Source organism: Apiospora marii (assembly GCF_038362585.1).
Source record: "Apiospora marii strain CBS 49790 chromosome Unknown utg000013l_segment0_segment0, whole genome shotgun sequence".
Lineage (NCBI taxonomy): Eukaryota > Fungi > Ascomycota > Sordariomycetes > Amphisphaeriales > Apiosporaceae > Apiospora > Apiospora marii.
This window is the reverse complement of record NW_027117384.1, coordinates 324,824-336,867: the sequence shown is the minus strand read 5'-3', so window position 1 is coordinate 336,867 and position 12,044 is coordinate 324,824. Positions and strand designations below refer to the sequence as shown.

At 54.2% G+C, this 12,044-nt stretch overlaps 5 protein-coding genes across 5 annotated transcripts; 2 read left to right on the top strand and 3 right to left on the bottom strand.

Annotated features, from left to right (window-relative positions):
- Window positions 1–879: 879 nt before the first annotated feature.
- PG985_015266 (branched-chain amino acid aminotransferase) lies at window positions 880–2,247 on the top strand (the record flags this gene model as incomplete). Its single annotated transcript, XM_066835032.1, has 3 exons — window positions 880–949; window positions 1,039–1,799; window positions 1,876–2,247. 3 exons carry the CDS (start codon window positions 880–882, stop codon window positions 2,245–2,247), a joined length of 1,203 nt encoding a protein of 400 aa, XP_066676235.1.
- Window positions 2,248–4,189: 1,942 nt separating this feature from the next.
- Window positions 4,190–6,999, top strand: PG985_015265 (Potassium transporter 5; the record flags this gene model as incomplete). The annotated part of the gene is made up of 6 exons (XM_066835031.1): window positions 4,190–4,422; window positions 4,497–4,544; window positions 4,618–4,804; window positions 4,869–5,633; window positions 5,690–5,862; window positions 5,931–6,999. 6 exons carry the CDS (start codon window positions 4,190–4,192, stop codon window positions 6,997–6,999), a joined length of 2,475 nt encoding a protein of 824 aa, XP_066676234.1.
- A 479-nt stretch (window positions 7,000–7,478) lies between these two features.
- Window positions 7,479–8,025, bottom strand: PG985_015264 (Glycoside hydrolase; the record flags this gene model as incomplete). Its single annotated transcript, XM_066835030.1, has 2 exons — window positions 7,479–7,720; window positions 7,818–8,025. 2 exons carry the CDS (start codon window positions 8,023–8,025, stop codon window positions 7,479–7,481), a joined length of 450 nt encoding a protein of 149 aa, XP_066676233.1.
- A 442-nt stretch (window positions 8,026–8,467) lies between these two features.
- Window positions 8,468–10,386, bottom strand: PG985_015263 (uncharacterized protein; the record flags this gene model as incomplete). Its single annotated transcript, XM_066835029.1, has 2 exons — window positions 8,468–10,029; window positions 10,083–10,386. 2 exons carry the CDS (start codon window positions 10,384–10,386, stop codon window positions 8,468–8,470), a joined length of 1,866 nt encoding a protein of 621 aa, XP_066676232.1.
- Window positions 10,387–11,160: 774 nt separating this feature from the next.
- On the bottom strand, window positions 11,161–11,610 carry PG985_015262 (small secreted protein; the record flags this gene model as incomplete). Its single annotated transcript, XM_066835028.1, has 1 exon — window positions 11,161–11,610. One exon carries the CDS (start codon window positions 11,608–11,610, stop codon window positions 11,161–11,163), a length of 450 nt encoding a protein of 149 aa, XP_066676231.1.
- Between the last annotated feature and the right edge of the window lie 434 nt (window positions 11,611–12,044).

Below are 12,044 nucleotides of genomic sequence, written 5' to 3'. Positions count from 1 at the left end.
AGTGATTATGTCGGGTGTTTAGACAGTCGGATGTTGGAAGTTATTAATTATCCAATAAATATAGAATAATACATGCCCGTTCCTACCATCATACGACAGTGGTGAGAGTACTCCGTAAGTGTGCAGTAATGCACAGCTATGGATTAGGTACCCAATTTGCCAATGTATAGATCGGCAGCAAAACATGGCCAGCACATCGACTGGTTGACTTATTTTTGGTCATGCCGCCCGCAACGCCTTTTCAACGCTATGATATGCAACGTGTCTCTATACGTAACTGAGTCGATGCCAGTATCGCATATCGCGAGGGTTACATCAGAACTAGGTAATGCATTCGTTATGTAAGTTCCTGAGGATCGCATGGATGACATCGCACGAACAAGGAATGTGCTCGCCTGCCCTGCGTGCATGTGCCAAGCCAAGCTAGGCTGAGCTGAGCTGAACAGCGGGCCACACCCCGCCAATGATCTGACGTCTGTCTACCCAAGGGAGGGCTTTGAGAAAGAAAAAAAAAAAGAGCAGAAGAGGAGGGATCAGTGCCCCGCGACCTCCGAGGATCGGCACCGTTTCAAAAACCCCCTACAGCAAGCAACATAGAGTGACGAGAGGCAGGTAAGTTTTAGTAGGTAGGCTCCGTAGCTAGCTGGACAGGACATCGCAATACTTGACTCGGCCTATCAGAAGATAACACAAACAAACCACTTATTGACTACAGTCCTCATTGCTGGCTTGCTTGCTCACTCGATATTGCAGCCCCTCTGAGCCAATTGCCCGACTGAGAGCCAAGTTTCGCTCAACCTCACTTGCACCATCGCGACTCGAACGTCTCGAGTCAGTCACCGCTGTTCCCACGAACCTCTCCGTCAGGCATCAATCATCATGGCCGCCTTCCCGCCGCCTCCGGTCAACACGATTGACTGGTCAAATGTTGGATTCCGCGTCAGAGAAGGTGTGCATAAGACCCGAGCTGTGGTGTCTTGGTGACATATGTCTATCTGTAGCTTCCCGCTTTGGCTGACCCCTCGTTCCGTGTTGTAGTCAACGGCCACATCGAGTCGCATTACTCACAGAAGACCGGGAAATGGTCGCCCCTCAAGTTCGTGACGGACCCCTTCATCCGGATCCACGGTATGGCCCCGGCCCTCAACTACGGCCAGACAGCCTATGAGGGCCTCAAGGCCTTCCGCACCCCCTCGGGCGACATCCAGGTCTTCCGCCCTGACCGCAACGCCGCCCGCATGCAGCACTCGGCCGAGTTCATCTCCTGCCCGCCCGTCCCCAACGACCTGTTCGTCGATGCCGTCAAGGCCGCCGTCTCCCTGAACGCCGAGTACGTGCCCCCGCACGAGACGGGTGCCGCCATGTACATCCGCCCCCAGATCTACGGCTCCAGCGCCCAGCTGGGCCTGAACCCGCCAGAGGAATACATGTTCTGCGTCTACGTCCTGCCTACTGGTGTCTACCACGGCACCCATCCGGTCAACGCCCTGATCCTGGACGAGTTCGACCGCGCCGCGCCCAACGGAACCGGCAGCGCCAAGGTCGGCGGCAACTACGCGCCGGTGCTGCGCTGGAGCGAGCGAGCCCGAAACCAGGGCTTCGGCATCACTCTACACTTGGACAGTGCTTCGCACTCGGAGATTGACGAGTTCAGCACCAGTGGTTTCATTGGTGCCATCAAGAACGGCGAGGACGTAACACTTGTCGTACCCGACTCCAAGGCCGTCATTGACAGTGTCACCTCGGACAGCGTCCAGGAGATTGGCCGGAGCTTTGGCTGGAAGGTGGAGAAGCGATCGGTGAGTACCCAATAGGATCGTCGAAGAACCCCCTGAAGCTTGGCACCCACTTACACACACGTCCCCCCATCTGCAGATCAAGTACGGAGAGCTTCCCCAATTCTCCGAGGTCATGGCTGCCGGTACCGCCGCCGCTCTGGTGCCTATCCGCTCCATCACCCGCCGTGTGGCACCTTCGACTGCTGCCTCCATCACATCCATCGTCAAGGAGCACGCCCGCTTGTCGAGCGACAGCGAGTCGGAGAAGGTCACCTTCATCGAGGAGAGCCAAGAAGACGCCGGCCCCATCTGCTTGAAGCTGCTGACGCAGCTCAAGTCTATCCAGCAAGGAAAGGCCAAGGACCAGTTCGGGTGGAACGCCGCCGTAAGCGCCGCCGATGGCTCCAAGGTTGAGGGTGTCCCGTCGGCAACCAACGGAAATGGCCAGACCGTGGACCAGATGGACTAAGTATTGCGGGCATTGTGAAAAAGTGTAAATAGATGGGTCCAATAGATAGGTATATATAAAACACAAGATATACAGTCTCCAATATGAGACTTTTTTTTTCCTCAAGGCTCTGATTGAAGATGGGTTGATGGAGCCGCGTAGAGATTACTCTGTGACTGGCTTGGGCTCGTGTCGATCTCTACTATCCTAAAAAGGCCTTCTTAGCATGCAGTGTATCGGCGGTCAGGGCCATCGTTTGATGAGCCAACCGATAGCAAGCCAGTTTCACTTCAGCTTGCTCCAACAGTGGAAAGACCAATTACATACTCCGTACATGTACTATAGCCAACAGCACTGATGCCCGTTAATGCCGGCCTGGGATGTTTCCGCATTGAAGTCTTTGGAAGTGGAAGGGGAAATTTTCCTTGGGGGTCTGTCTCTATGCTTGACGGGTGGCTGTTGTGCTGGCGTGCACACTACCTACCTACGGATTCTGGAAAGGCAAGCGTCAGGGGTGATAGCCCACCAGAAAGTGTAAATGAATGAATGCGGTTGTTGCGGAAGTGGACACTGCGGGATTTAGTTACAGGTATCTAAGTAGGCGCGCATGCATATATGCTCTACTTGGGGTTGTGCGAGCTGTGGGTGATTGTCATTTCGTGATCTGGAGGGCGGCCTCCGACAAGGGGGGGAGGGGGGCAGGGAAGGGGACAGCACCAGCAACGGGCAGCCTGCAGATGCCATTGAGCATGGAAGCCATCAAACGTGTTTACTTATGTTGTTGGCCAGGTTCCTTGATCCAACAGCGTACTACAATCTATACATTGAAGTATCTTTCGTACCTATACTTTATATTACCTACTGGACACATGAAAACCAAAACATGCCCAAGGCAAAAACACAGTTGGGGGGTATGGGATATGGGATTGCTGAATGCCATCGGATTTGGCAGTTGATGCGACCAATGGATTGTTCTAGCCCCGGGCACGCACTAAGAATGCTCCCCTCCGCAGACCTTACCCGCACTTGCACTTTCAGGGCCACTGCACACTCCCACTATCCCACCACAATTATGGCGTCTTCTTACTGGACGTTGCGGTATCTTGTCTGCACGGGGGCCGCGGGCAGCCAATCTCTCCCAGCCCCGTAGTCGATCACTTCCACTACGAGCTCCGAAAGGCCTTGGCATCGCTTGGCTCGGGTGGGATGGCGTGCAAGTGCAGAAATAGCGACTCCATGCGTTCGGTTACCAACTGCTAGGTCTGGAATCTGGACTCTGGACTCTGGAGGGATACCTACTAGGTACCACTGACATCATACCGTAATCCGAAAACAGCATGCCGCAGACCAAGGCGCGGGCAAGCCTCTTAGCGTCGACAAATGAAAAGCTTATCTGAAGCCGGCCCTCTGCTTCTTTTACACAGCATCCTTACAGTACTCTCCCCCTTATCTGGCCAATCACTGCCATGTCCTGCGCTGAAGACTACCTATACCAGCACCCTGCTGCATCGTAAAGGATTGGTAACATGGCAGCATGGACGAGGCAACATGGCTTCGCCTTGAGACCCTTGAACCCAGCAGAAGGAGGAGCCATGTCCCAGGAGCATACCGTAGTAGGTCTTCTGCGGGCTTGGTCCCCCCACCCCCATATGCTGTTGACCAGCAGCTTGATTCGTCCGAACCATGCGCTGCTGATGCCCGGCTTCTGATTGACACCACGATGCCATTAGCGATCAACTATGGTAGCCCTTCAGTGCAGAATATGGATGGGCCCGACCGGCTCGCTGGCACGTGGCGTTCACCTTCCGCTGGCCAGACCTGCTAGTTGGAGTCGCTTAATAGTATATTTGTTGACCGAGCCCTGTCTCACCCACACCTGGATTTCTCTCGCACTCCTCTGCTGCTGCACCCCGTTGCTCTCACGTACCGCGTTCCTTGCGGGTTCCCGGGAACAAGCGTAGCCATGACGACCCCGACAATCACCATCGCAGATGACCTTTCGCCATTGGACAAACCTGAGAGATCATCGCAGGCCGGGGGCATTTACCGTACGCGTAGCCACGACGCCCGTGCGCGAAGCGCCTCCAGGAGTTCACAGGAGCGTAGCGACCAGACCGGCGATGTGGAGGATGAAGAGGACTGGAACCGCGACGATGGTCGGAAGAAGCAGGTCTTCAAAGGGACAACTCTGCTCTGGTAACTCCCCTTCCTCATCACCGAATGACAAAGACACGCGACCCCATAGGCCCCAATCTGACCGTTGTCTGTAGGCTGGCCTACCAATCAACAGGAGTTATCTACGGTGACATCGGAACTAGGTAAGAGACCCCGATTCCCCTAATCAAACCTCGCGAATTGATGGGAGACAAATTAACTCACATTGTGCGACAGCCCCCTATACGTCTTCTCATCTACCTTCACCAGCACACCAGACTACAATGATGTGCTCCAAGTACTCTCACTTATCATCTGGTCTCTCACCATCATGGTCACCCTCAAATACGTGCTCATCATTCTGCATGCCGACAATGAGGGTGAAGGAGGCACCTTCAGCTGCTACTCTCTACTGACACGATATGTAAGCAATACAGAGATATATATAGCACTTTATACCTGTTGGAACGTGACACTGACCCATCCAGGCCAACATCACCCAGCGCGACCCTCGCGAAGCTCTGCTCGTAAGGATGGAGCGGCACAAGACCCAAGATCTGCACCGTACCAACAAGTCTATTCGCTCCGGCATCGAACATTCCAGCTTCATCCGCGGCTTACTCAAGACCATTGGCGTCCTGGCTGTTTCCATGGTTATGGCCGATGGCGTATTGACGCCTGCCCAGTCGGTACTTGGAGCCGTGCAAGGACTCAACGTTGTGAAGCCCGATATCTCGTCTTCCACCATTGTAGGGACATCGTGTGGAATCCTGGTAGTGCTATTTGTACTGCAACCCCTGGGAACCTCGAAGCTGGCTAGCAGCTTTGCACCCATCGTCATTGTATGGCTTGCCTTCAATGCCAGTTCCGGCATTTACAACCTGGTTCTGTACGACCATTCCGTTCTCAAAGCGTTCTCCCCCTACTATGCCATTCACTTTTTCATCCAGAATAAGACGGATGGGTGGCGGATGCTCGGAGGAGTCTTGTTGGCCTTCACTGGCGTCGAGGCGCTATTTGCCGACCTGGGCGCCTTCAGCATGAGGGCGATTCAGCTGAGCTGGATGTGTTATACCTATCCCTGCTTGTTGCTGGCCTACATTGGTCAAGCTGCCTACATCAGTGTCCACCCTGATGCCTACAGCAACCCATTCTACAACTGTCTCCCGCCTGGCATGCTATATCCTAGCCTTGTCGTTGCAATTCTCGCGGCCATCGTGGCTTCCCAGGCCATCATCACCGCGACCTACCAGGTAAGTGATGATACACGGGATCTGCACCGGCTCGTCCACTGACCCGTCCGACACAGCTTTCGAGTCAGATTATGAAGCTGTCCTACTGCCCGCACATGAAAATTGTGCATACGTCCAAGACATTTCATGGACAGCTTTACGTTCCATTCCTCAATTGGATCCTCATGGTTCTCACGATCGTCGTAACATGCGCTTATTCCAATACGACACGTCTCGGAAATGCTTATGGGTGAATCCTCCACATTCCAACCACGTAAAGCATGACTGCCTCAGCTAACCAACCTTGCCTCCTTCTAGTGTCTGTGTCATGTTTGTGACTTTCTTTGACACCTGCATGGTGACTCTGGTGTCGCTCATCGTCTGGAAGTTCTCGCCGTTTCTTGTCTTCCTCCCTTGGCTGTTCTTCGCGACGATCGACGGACTGTATCTCTCATCTTCTCTTGTCAAGGTTCCAGATGGTGCATGGCTCACACTCACCATCGCGGGCATTCTGGCGGGTCTTTTTCTCCTTTGGCGTTTCGGAAAGGAGAACCAGTGGCGGGCCGAAGCCGAGGATCGTTTCAAGCCAGGATACCTGATCACAAAACAGGCAGACGGGAGACTATCCCTTGCTGACCGATGGGGCGGCGGCGCTCTGTCCAAGATCCGCGGCCTCGGAATCTATTTCGACAAGACCGGAGTCTTGACGCCGACCGTCTTTTCTCAGTTTGTTACCAAGTTCGGTGCCATACCAGACACACTGATCTTCTTTCATCTTCATCCTGTGGAGGCCCCAACTGTCCCGGATGGCGAAAGATATTCCATCGCACGCCTCGGATCGATCCCAGGCTGTTACAGATTGGTCGTGAAACATGGATTTATGGACGAGGTTATCTCTCCCGATCTGGGGGCTCTCATCTACGAGCAGATACGCAAATTTATTGTCCGGCAAGCTGGGGGCGACCGCCCGCTCGAAGAAGAAGACACCACGCTGCATGAGGAAGATCAAGCCATGACCACGGGGCTTGCGAAACCGGAGAGCGCCCACCTCAAGCACACGGCCGTTGCCGGCCAGACTGTCGAGGAGAGGGCTGAGGGGGGCATGAATGGGGACCGCCCCCAGGAGAAAGGCAAAGTTCGGGAAGCCCCTGAGCTGAGGAACGAGGCTGTCCGATCCGAGCTGGCGCAGCTCGACCGCTCGTACGCAGCCAAGGTCATGTACGTGGTCGGAAAGGAGCAAATGAAGATCAAACAAGACACCTCAATCTTCCGGCGCATCGTTTTGACCACCTTCTTGTGGATCAGGGAGAACACCCGAGCCAAGATTGCGAATCTGCGGCTCTCTATGGACCGCGTGGTCGAGGTCGGCTTTGTGAAGGAAATCTGATCCGACCCTACTGTCGATTACGAGAGGCAGTCACGAATGTCACGAACAGGCGCTGGGAAGTTTCGTTCAGTCCCCAAGTTCGTCTGTACTGTGATTTTTCTTTTCCTTTCTTTCTTCTTTTCCCTCGAGGGGGGCTAAGACAGTCTACAATGTTCCATTAATATTCAAGGATGTTGGTCTTAGGGAGTTTGGATAGATCACAGGCGCTCACAGTTCTATTGAAGATTTGCAGTATCTACTATGGTACGTGGGGCTACTGTGCCACACCGGAGCTGTTAGTACAAGGACTTTCACGGGCTCTTATCATTCTACAAACCTTAGGAAACCCTACGAATTTTCAGCTAAGTGATCAAGAACTGGGGATCCGCTACGTTTTCCTCTCTAGAGTAAGACTAAATGAGTATAATAAAAATAAGGAAAATAAGAGAGTGAGTGAACCCTCTCCCGGCGACCCTAGAACCAACAATAGCCGAGTACATTTAAGTCCTGCGGAAAATCTTCCAGTTGACTTGAGTATCGTCGCATCGGGTCACGCCACTTGCCCCGATCTTCCCCGACCGTGTCTTCTTGAACCTCATGGTCGCGTCGAAGATCAGGTCGTAAACGTCGGTCGACCCAAAGAAGAAGTTGGTCTTGCCCCCCTTGGTCACGGGGCGCACCCCAAATGCGCAAGTACCGTGCCAACCGACCAGCTGGAAGGTCGTGGGGGTGACATCAGTGACTGTTGCGACATATATAGTGTCAGCTTCGGGTCTCCCAAGAGAAACAGAAAAGAAAAACAAAGGGTAAAGCGGATTGGCAAGGCAGGGATGACTTACAGAACCAGCCTTGGTGTGCATCGGCGAAAGGCTTGGCGACCTTCATGCAGTCGTCGGCTAGAGGCGAGTCGTTGGTGGTCTCGTCTACCCATGTCGTGTAGGTGCATTTGTTCTCGTACTGTGTGCCGCTGAGGTGCTGCATGTTAGCCGCCAGGGCGGCGGAGGAGAGCAAGGCCAGGAGGCCCGAGAATCGGGTGAAGGAGAACATGATTGTCTCGAAATTGTTGTACGTATAGATGAAGAAAGGGCGTGGTTGTGAGAGAACTCGGTTTGCGTTTACCTGTTCAAGGATATTCCCTTGCAGACCCGAGGGAGACCGGCCTCGCTTTATAGGACGTCTTTGTTCTGGGTATCTGAATGCGGCTCACTTGTTGACATGAATAGATAGTAACGTTTGCCATTCTATGAAGGCAACTGTCTTTGAATCAATAATTTCAAAGTCACGAGACTTGTTCTGTTCATTACTATATTTGCCTCTATGCCCTGTTCCCGTAATTGTCCTAGCTGAGCCTTGTATCGTGATGTAGGGGGTCCGACTGAGATGGGGAATTTGCCACTAAGCGACTATAAATAACCAACAAAGAAATCGCAATAGAGGCGGATCTACCTTTGTACATTCCAAGGCCCTTGGTTTCATTCGCAGAGGCAAATCACCAGCCGAATTTCTCAACACTGAGTCTAATCTTGGTGCCATCTTTGACAGCAAGGGCGCATGCATTCCTGGCAACCCTGTTGAGGTTGTCCGGGCCCGAGACGACGACCCCTAGCTCCTGTCGTCGAACCTGAGCTCTGGTACCCAGCTCGGCAATGTAGCCTGCGATATCAGGCCGCCCAGCTTCCGCAGTAGGCCCCGGTATTGTGACGTGAATACCGGCCTCTGCGAGTTCGTCCAGTCTCTCTTTGGGAAGCCAGCTAAGATGACTTCGCGAGTGAACCACCCATAGTAGATGTACATCTTGTTGGTCTCGCGAGCCGCCCCCCTGCGGCCGATGTTGCGCTAGAGCCCAAGCAAGCGGGAAAACCACGGCAATGCCCGAGCCACCAGCGATGAGTACTGTGCTGTCGCATGCGCGAAGCATCTCGAGGGCGCCGGTGCTTCCGTATGGGCCGTCTATCCGCACAGGAACACTCGAATGCGATTGCGAATACTGGAGAAGGTCACGGGTGAAACCGTCCCGCGCTCGAATTAAGAGCGAGAGCCACGCATGCTGCTGTGGCACCTCTGCCTCGAGCAGATCAGGATGCCTGGGTGCTGCCGAGGCAATAGTGAACGGGTGAGTTTGCAGCGAATGGCTGCGGCCCAGCGATGGTACGGTGATAAACACATGGTCCATCGGCTTCCACCCATGCCGGATACTGTGCCGTAGCCAGGAGGAGAGCGACTGATTGGATTGCTGAGGCATGCTCCAGTTGGCCGATAGAAGCAGGGTCTGCTCATCCTCCAACACTTCCACGTCGGCCGTGAAGGAATCCGACTTGAGACTCAGGCGCCAAACCAGACGATCCACCAGGAAGATGGCCAGAGAGGCCAAGACATAAGGCCGGCTGGTGGGGAAGTGCAGGTACAGGAATACCAGAGCCGCAACTTGAAGAACCACATGTGAGGCCAGGAATACCTCGTAGCAGCGAGCACGGAAGCTGGCCAGGGAAGTGGCATAAAGCAATTCGTAGGCGATTAGCGCACCCATGCCTATCAGATTGCGTTGGTCCAGCAAGAAATCCCAAAGATCGCCGACAAGTAGCCAGGCCGGACAACACCAGACTTGCCATATCACAAAACAGACGAAGTGGGCCAAGGCCGCGAAGCACATGAGCTCGCCGACACGGCGGTGGAAAATGTTGAGCGATTCGTAAGAATAGCCCGTGAGGGCGCTTAGAGGCTGGTTCTTGGCGGCAAGCAGATAGAGCAAAGGCAAGTTGACAATGAACACGTATCCGATCCGATCGGCGAAGGCGAAGAAGTACCTGAGCTCCAGGGGGCTCTGGAAGAACTGGAAGAAGACATTAAGGGCAAAGTATGCCAGCACGAATAGCGAGGTCTCGTTGGGGGGCAGTGTACGGTTGATGAAGGGAACAGGTCCTGGTTGATACACGAGCCATGCCTGCATGGTATTGGACAGACTTTGATGCTTTGGCCGAGCTGTGGCGGCCAGCAAAGGTTGCCGCTCAAGATCCGCATCCGGCTTAACCAAACCAGGAGGCGATTGGGTCCCTTGCAACGTACTGCTGGACGACAACGATAACGACAACGACGACACCAGCAACTTGTCTGCTTGCTCCGGGAACGGGGACGTTGGGTTCTTTCCTCCCACCTTCTCTGGTCTTGACGCCTCGTGATGAAATGGCGGACTGTGAACCCAGCCAGTACGACGAACAATACCAGGTTATAACAGGCAACTACGTCGCGTCCATGTAGGATGTGATAGATGAGGACCCGGATGTACTCGACCTTCTCGGGGTCGTCTGTAAAGTCGGCGATGACGACATGGTCTGGAGACGGAGGCGTCTTGGCATATTGCAGGCTTGCGCGGACGAGGTCCCAAGCCAACGGCGTCGCAGCTTCATCCATGATGGTTGTTGACCTCGGGCTCTTTCTCTTTCGTGTGTGGTGTGATGCGCCTTGTACGCAAACAAGTTGGAGCAGGCGAATCCATATTTGTACAGTAGGGCGGACTATGATAGCTGGACTACATATTGTGATTGTGCTGCCCTGCTGATCCCGAAGACGGCAATGTTTTTCACTGGTGGATTCCCCTAGAGACTCGGTAGCTTTCGGTTTCATCTTATCAATCTAATCAGCTGTGCGCAGACCCATCCTTCGGGTCGCGCTAGATAGGCCTAGCAGCTCCAGAGAGGAGCCCCTTGCCCCTAGCAGTACCCCTAGGCCCTACAGCGACTGGTTACCGCTATACCCTGCGCCTAGGCTGTTGACAATTCAGTGGTTGGAGCCAATCTTGTGACGTGTGTCGTGCGGGCCTAACGTGCAGAGGGTCCCTCGCTGTCATTTACTTGCTCAATTGCTCTCATCAGTTGCCAGCCAGTCAGTTGGTCTCGGGATCTTCAAAGATAAAGTACCTATGCGCATAGCGAAAGCTGAAGGTTCGTAGCGGTTGGTAGTGTGTTCCATTTTTGTTGATTAAGTATTGAAAGGAATGACTGCTGGCTATTGGTAGGCACCCCGATACCAAATGTCAAACATTATTTGGCCTGATTAACCCCCCATGCAAGCCCATCTGCTCCCTCAGTCCAATTGATCCGTATATTCGTTCATTCGTCCATCCATCCCTCCATCCATTCGTCCGTCATCATCGTAAGCGTTGACAAAGTCTAGGGCGCAACTGCTTTAAGGCAGAGCAGCGGGGGTGTACTTCTGGTCGGGGACGACGGGCACGCCGTTCTTGAGCTGCTTGTCCTGGTAGGCGGGGTAGACGATCTGACGCTTGCCCTCGTCGACGACGGCGAGGGTGGTGAAGCCCTCGTCCTTGCCGAACTGGTCGCTCCAGCCCGTCGTGATGCGGTAGGGGCCGCACCACTGGGGCTCCTTGATGTCCGTCTGCGAGGCCGGCTTGCCCTTGGCCGTGATCTTGCAGGCCTGGACGGCGACGCCCGGGGTGTTGGTGTTGATGCCGAACTCCCAGTCGCACGCCGTGTCGTCGGCGTTGCACGTCCGCTTCAGCGACTCGATGGTCCACTCGCCTGCTGCCATCATGGACTTGCTGGCGGCTGGGCTGGGGGCAGGGGCTGCGAGGGCGACGGCGGCGAAGAGGGTGCTGAAGAGACTGGTGTAGAGCATGGTGGCGGTTGGTGTTAGGTTTTCGTTTGGTTTGGTCGATTAGTGGTGTTGGTATTAAAGGGGCTTACAGAATGTGTAGAGAGAGGTAGTAATTATGTGATACTAGGCAGTAGAGTGGGATGAGATGCTGATCTGATGACAGGATAGTACAGCAACGATGGAGGGAATGAGGAGGCTCTTTATATATGCGGAATTCCAAGGGCTGTCTGTTTATGTAATTCCCGTCTTTACGGCATCCCGACATACCGCCTGTCTCTCCCCTCTCTCCCTCTCGTTGTCAGTTGTGTCTCTGGGGAGATCGTCGAACGAGCCTGCGTGCGCCCTACCTAGCTAGGGAGCCAGGCCGGCACGACAACGTTGCATCTGCATCCCCGATCCTCATCTTGCTTCTATTTCCATGCATGCACAGGACAGGACCTGCACGGTGCGTAGCG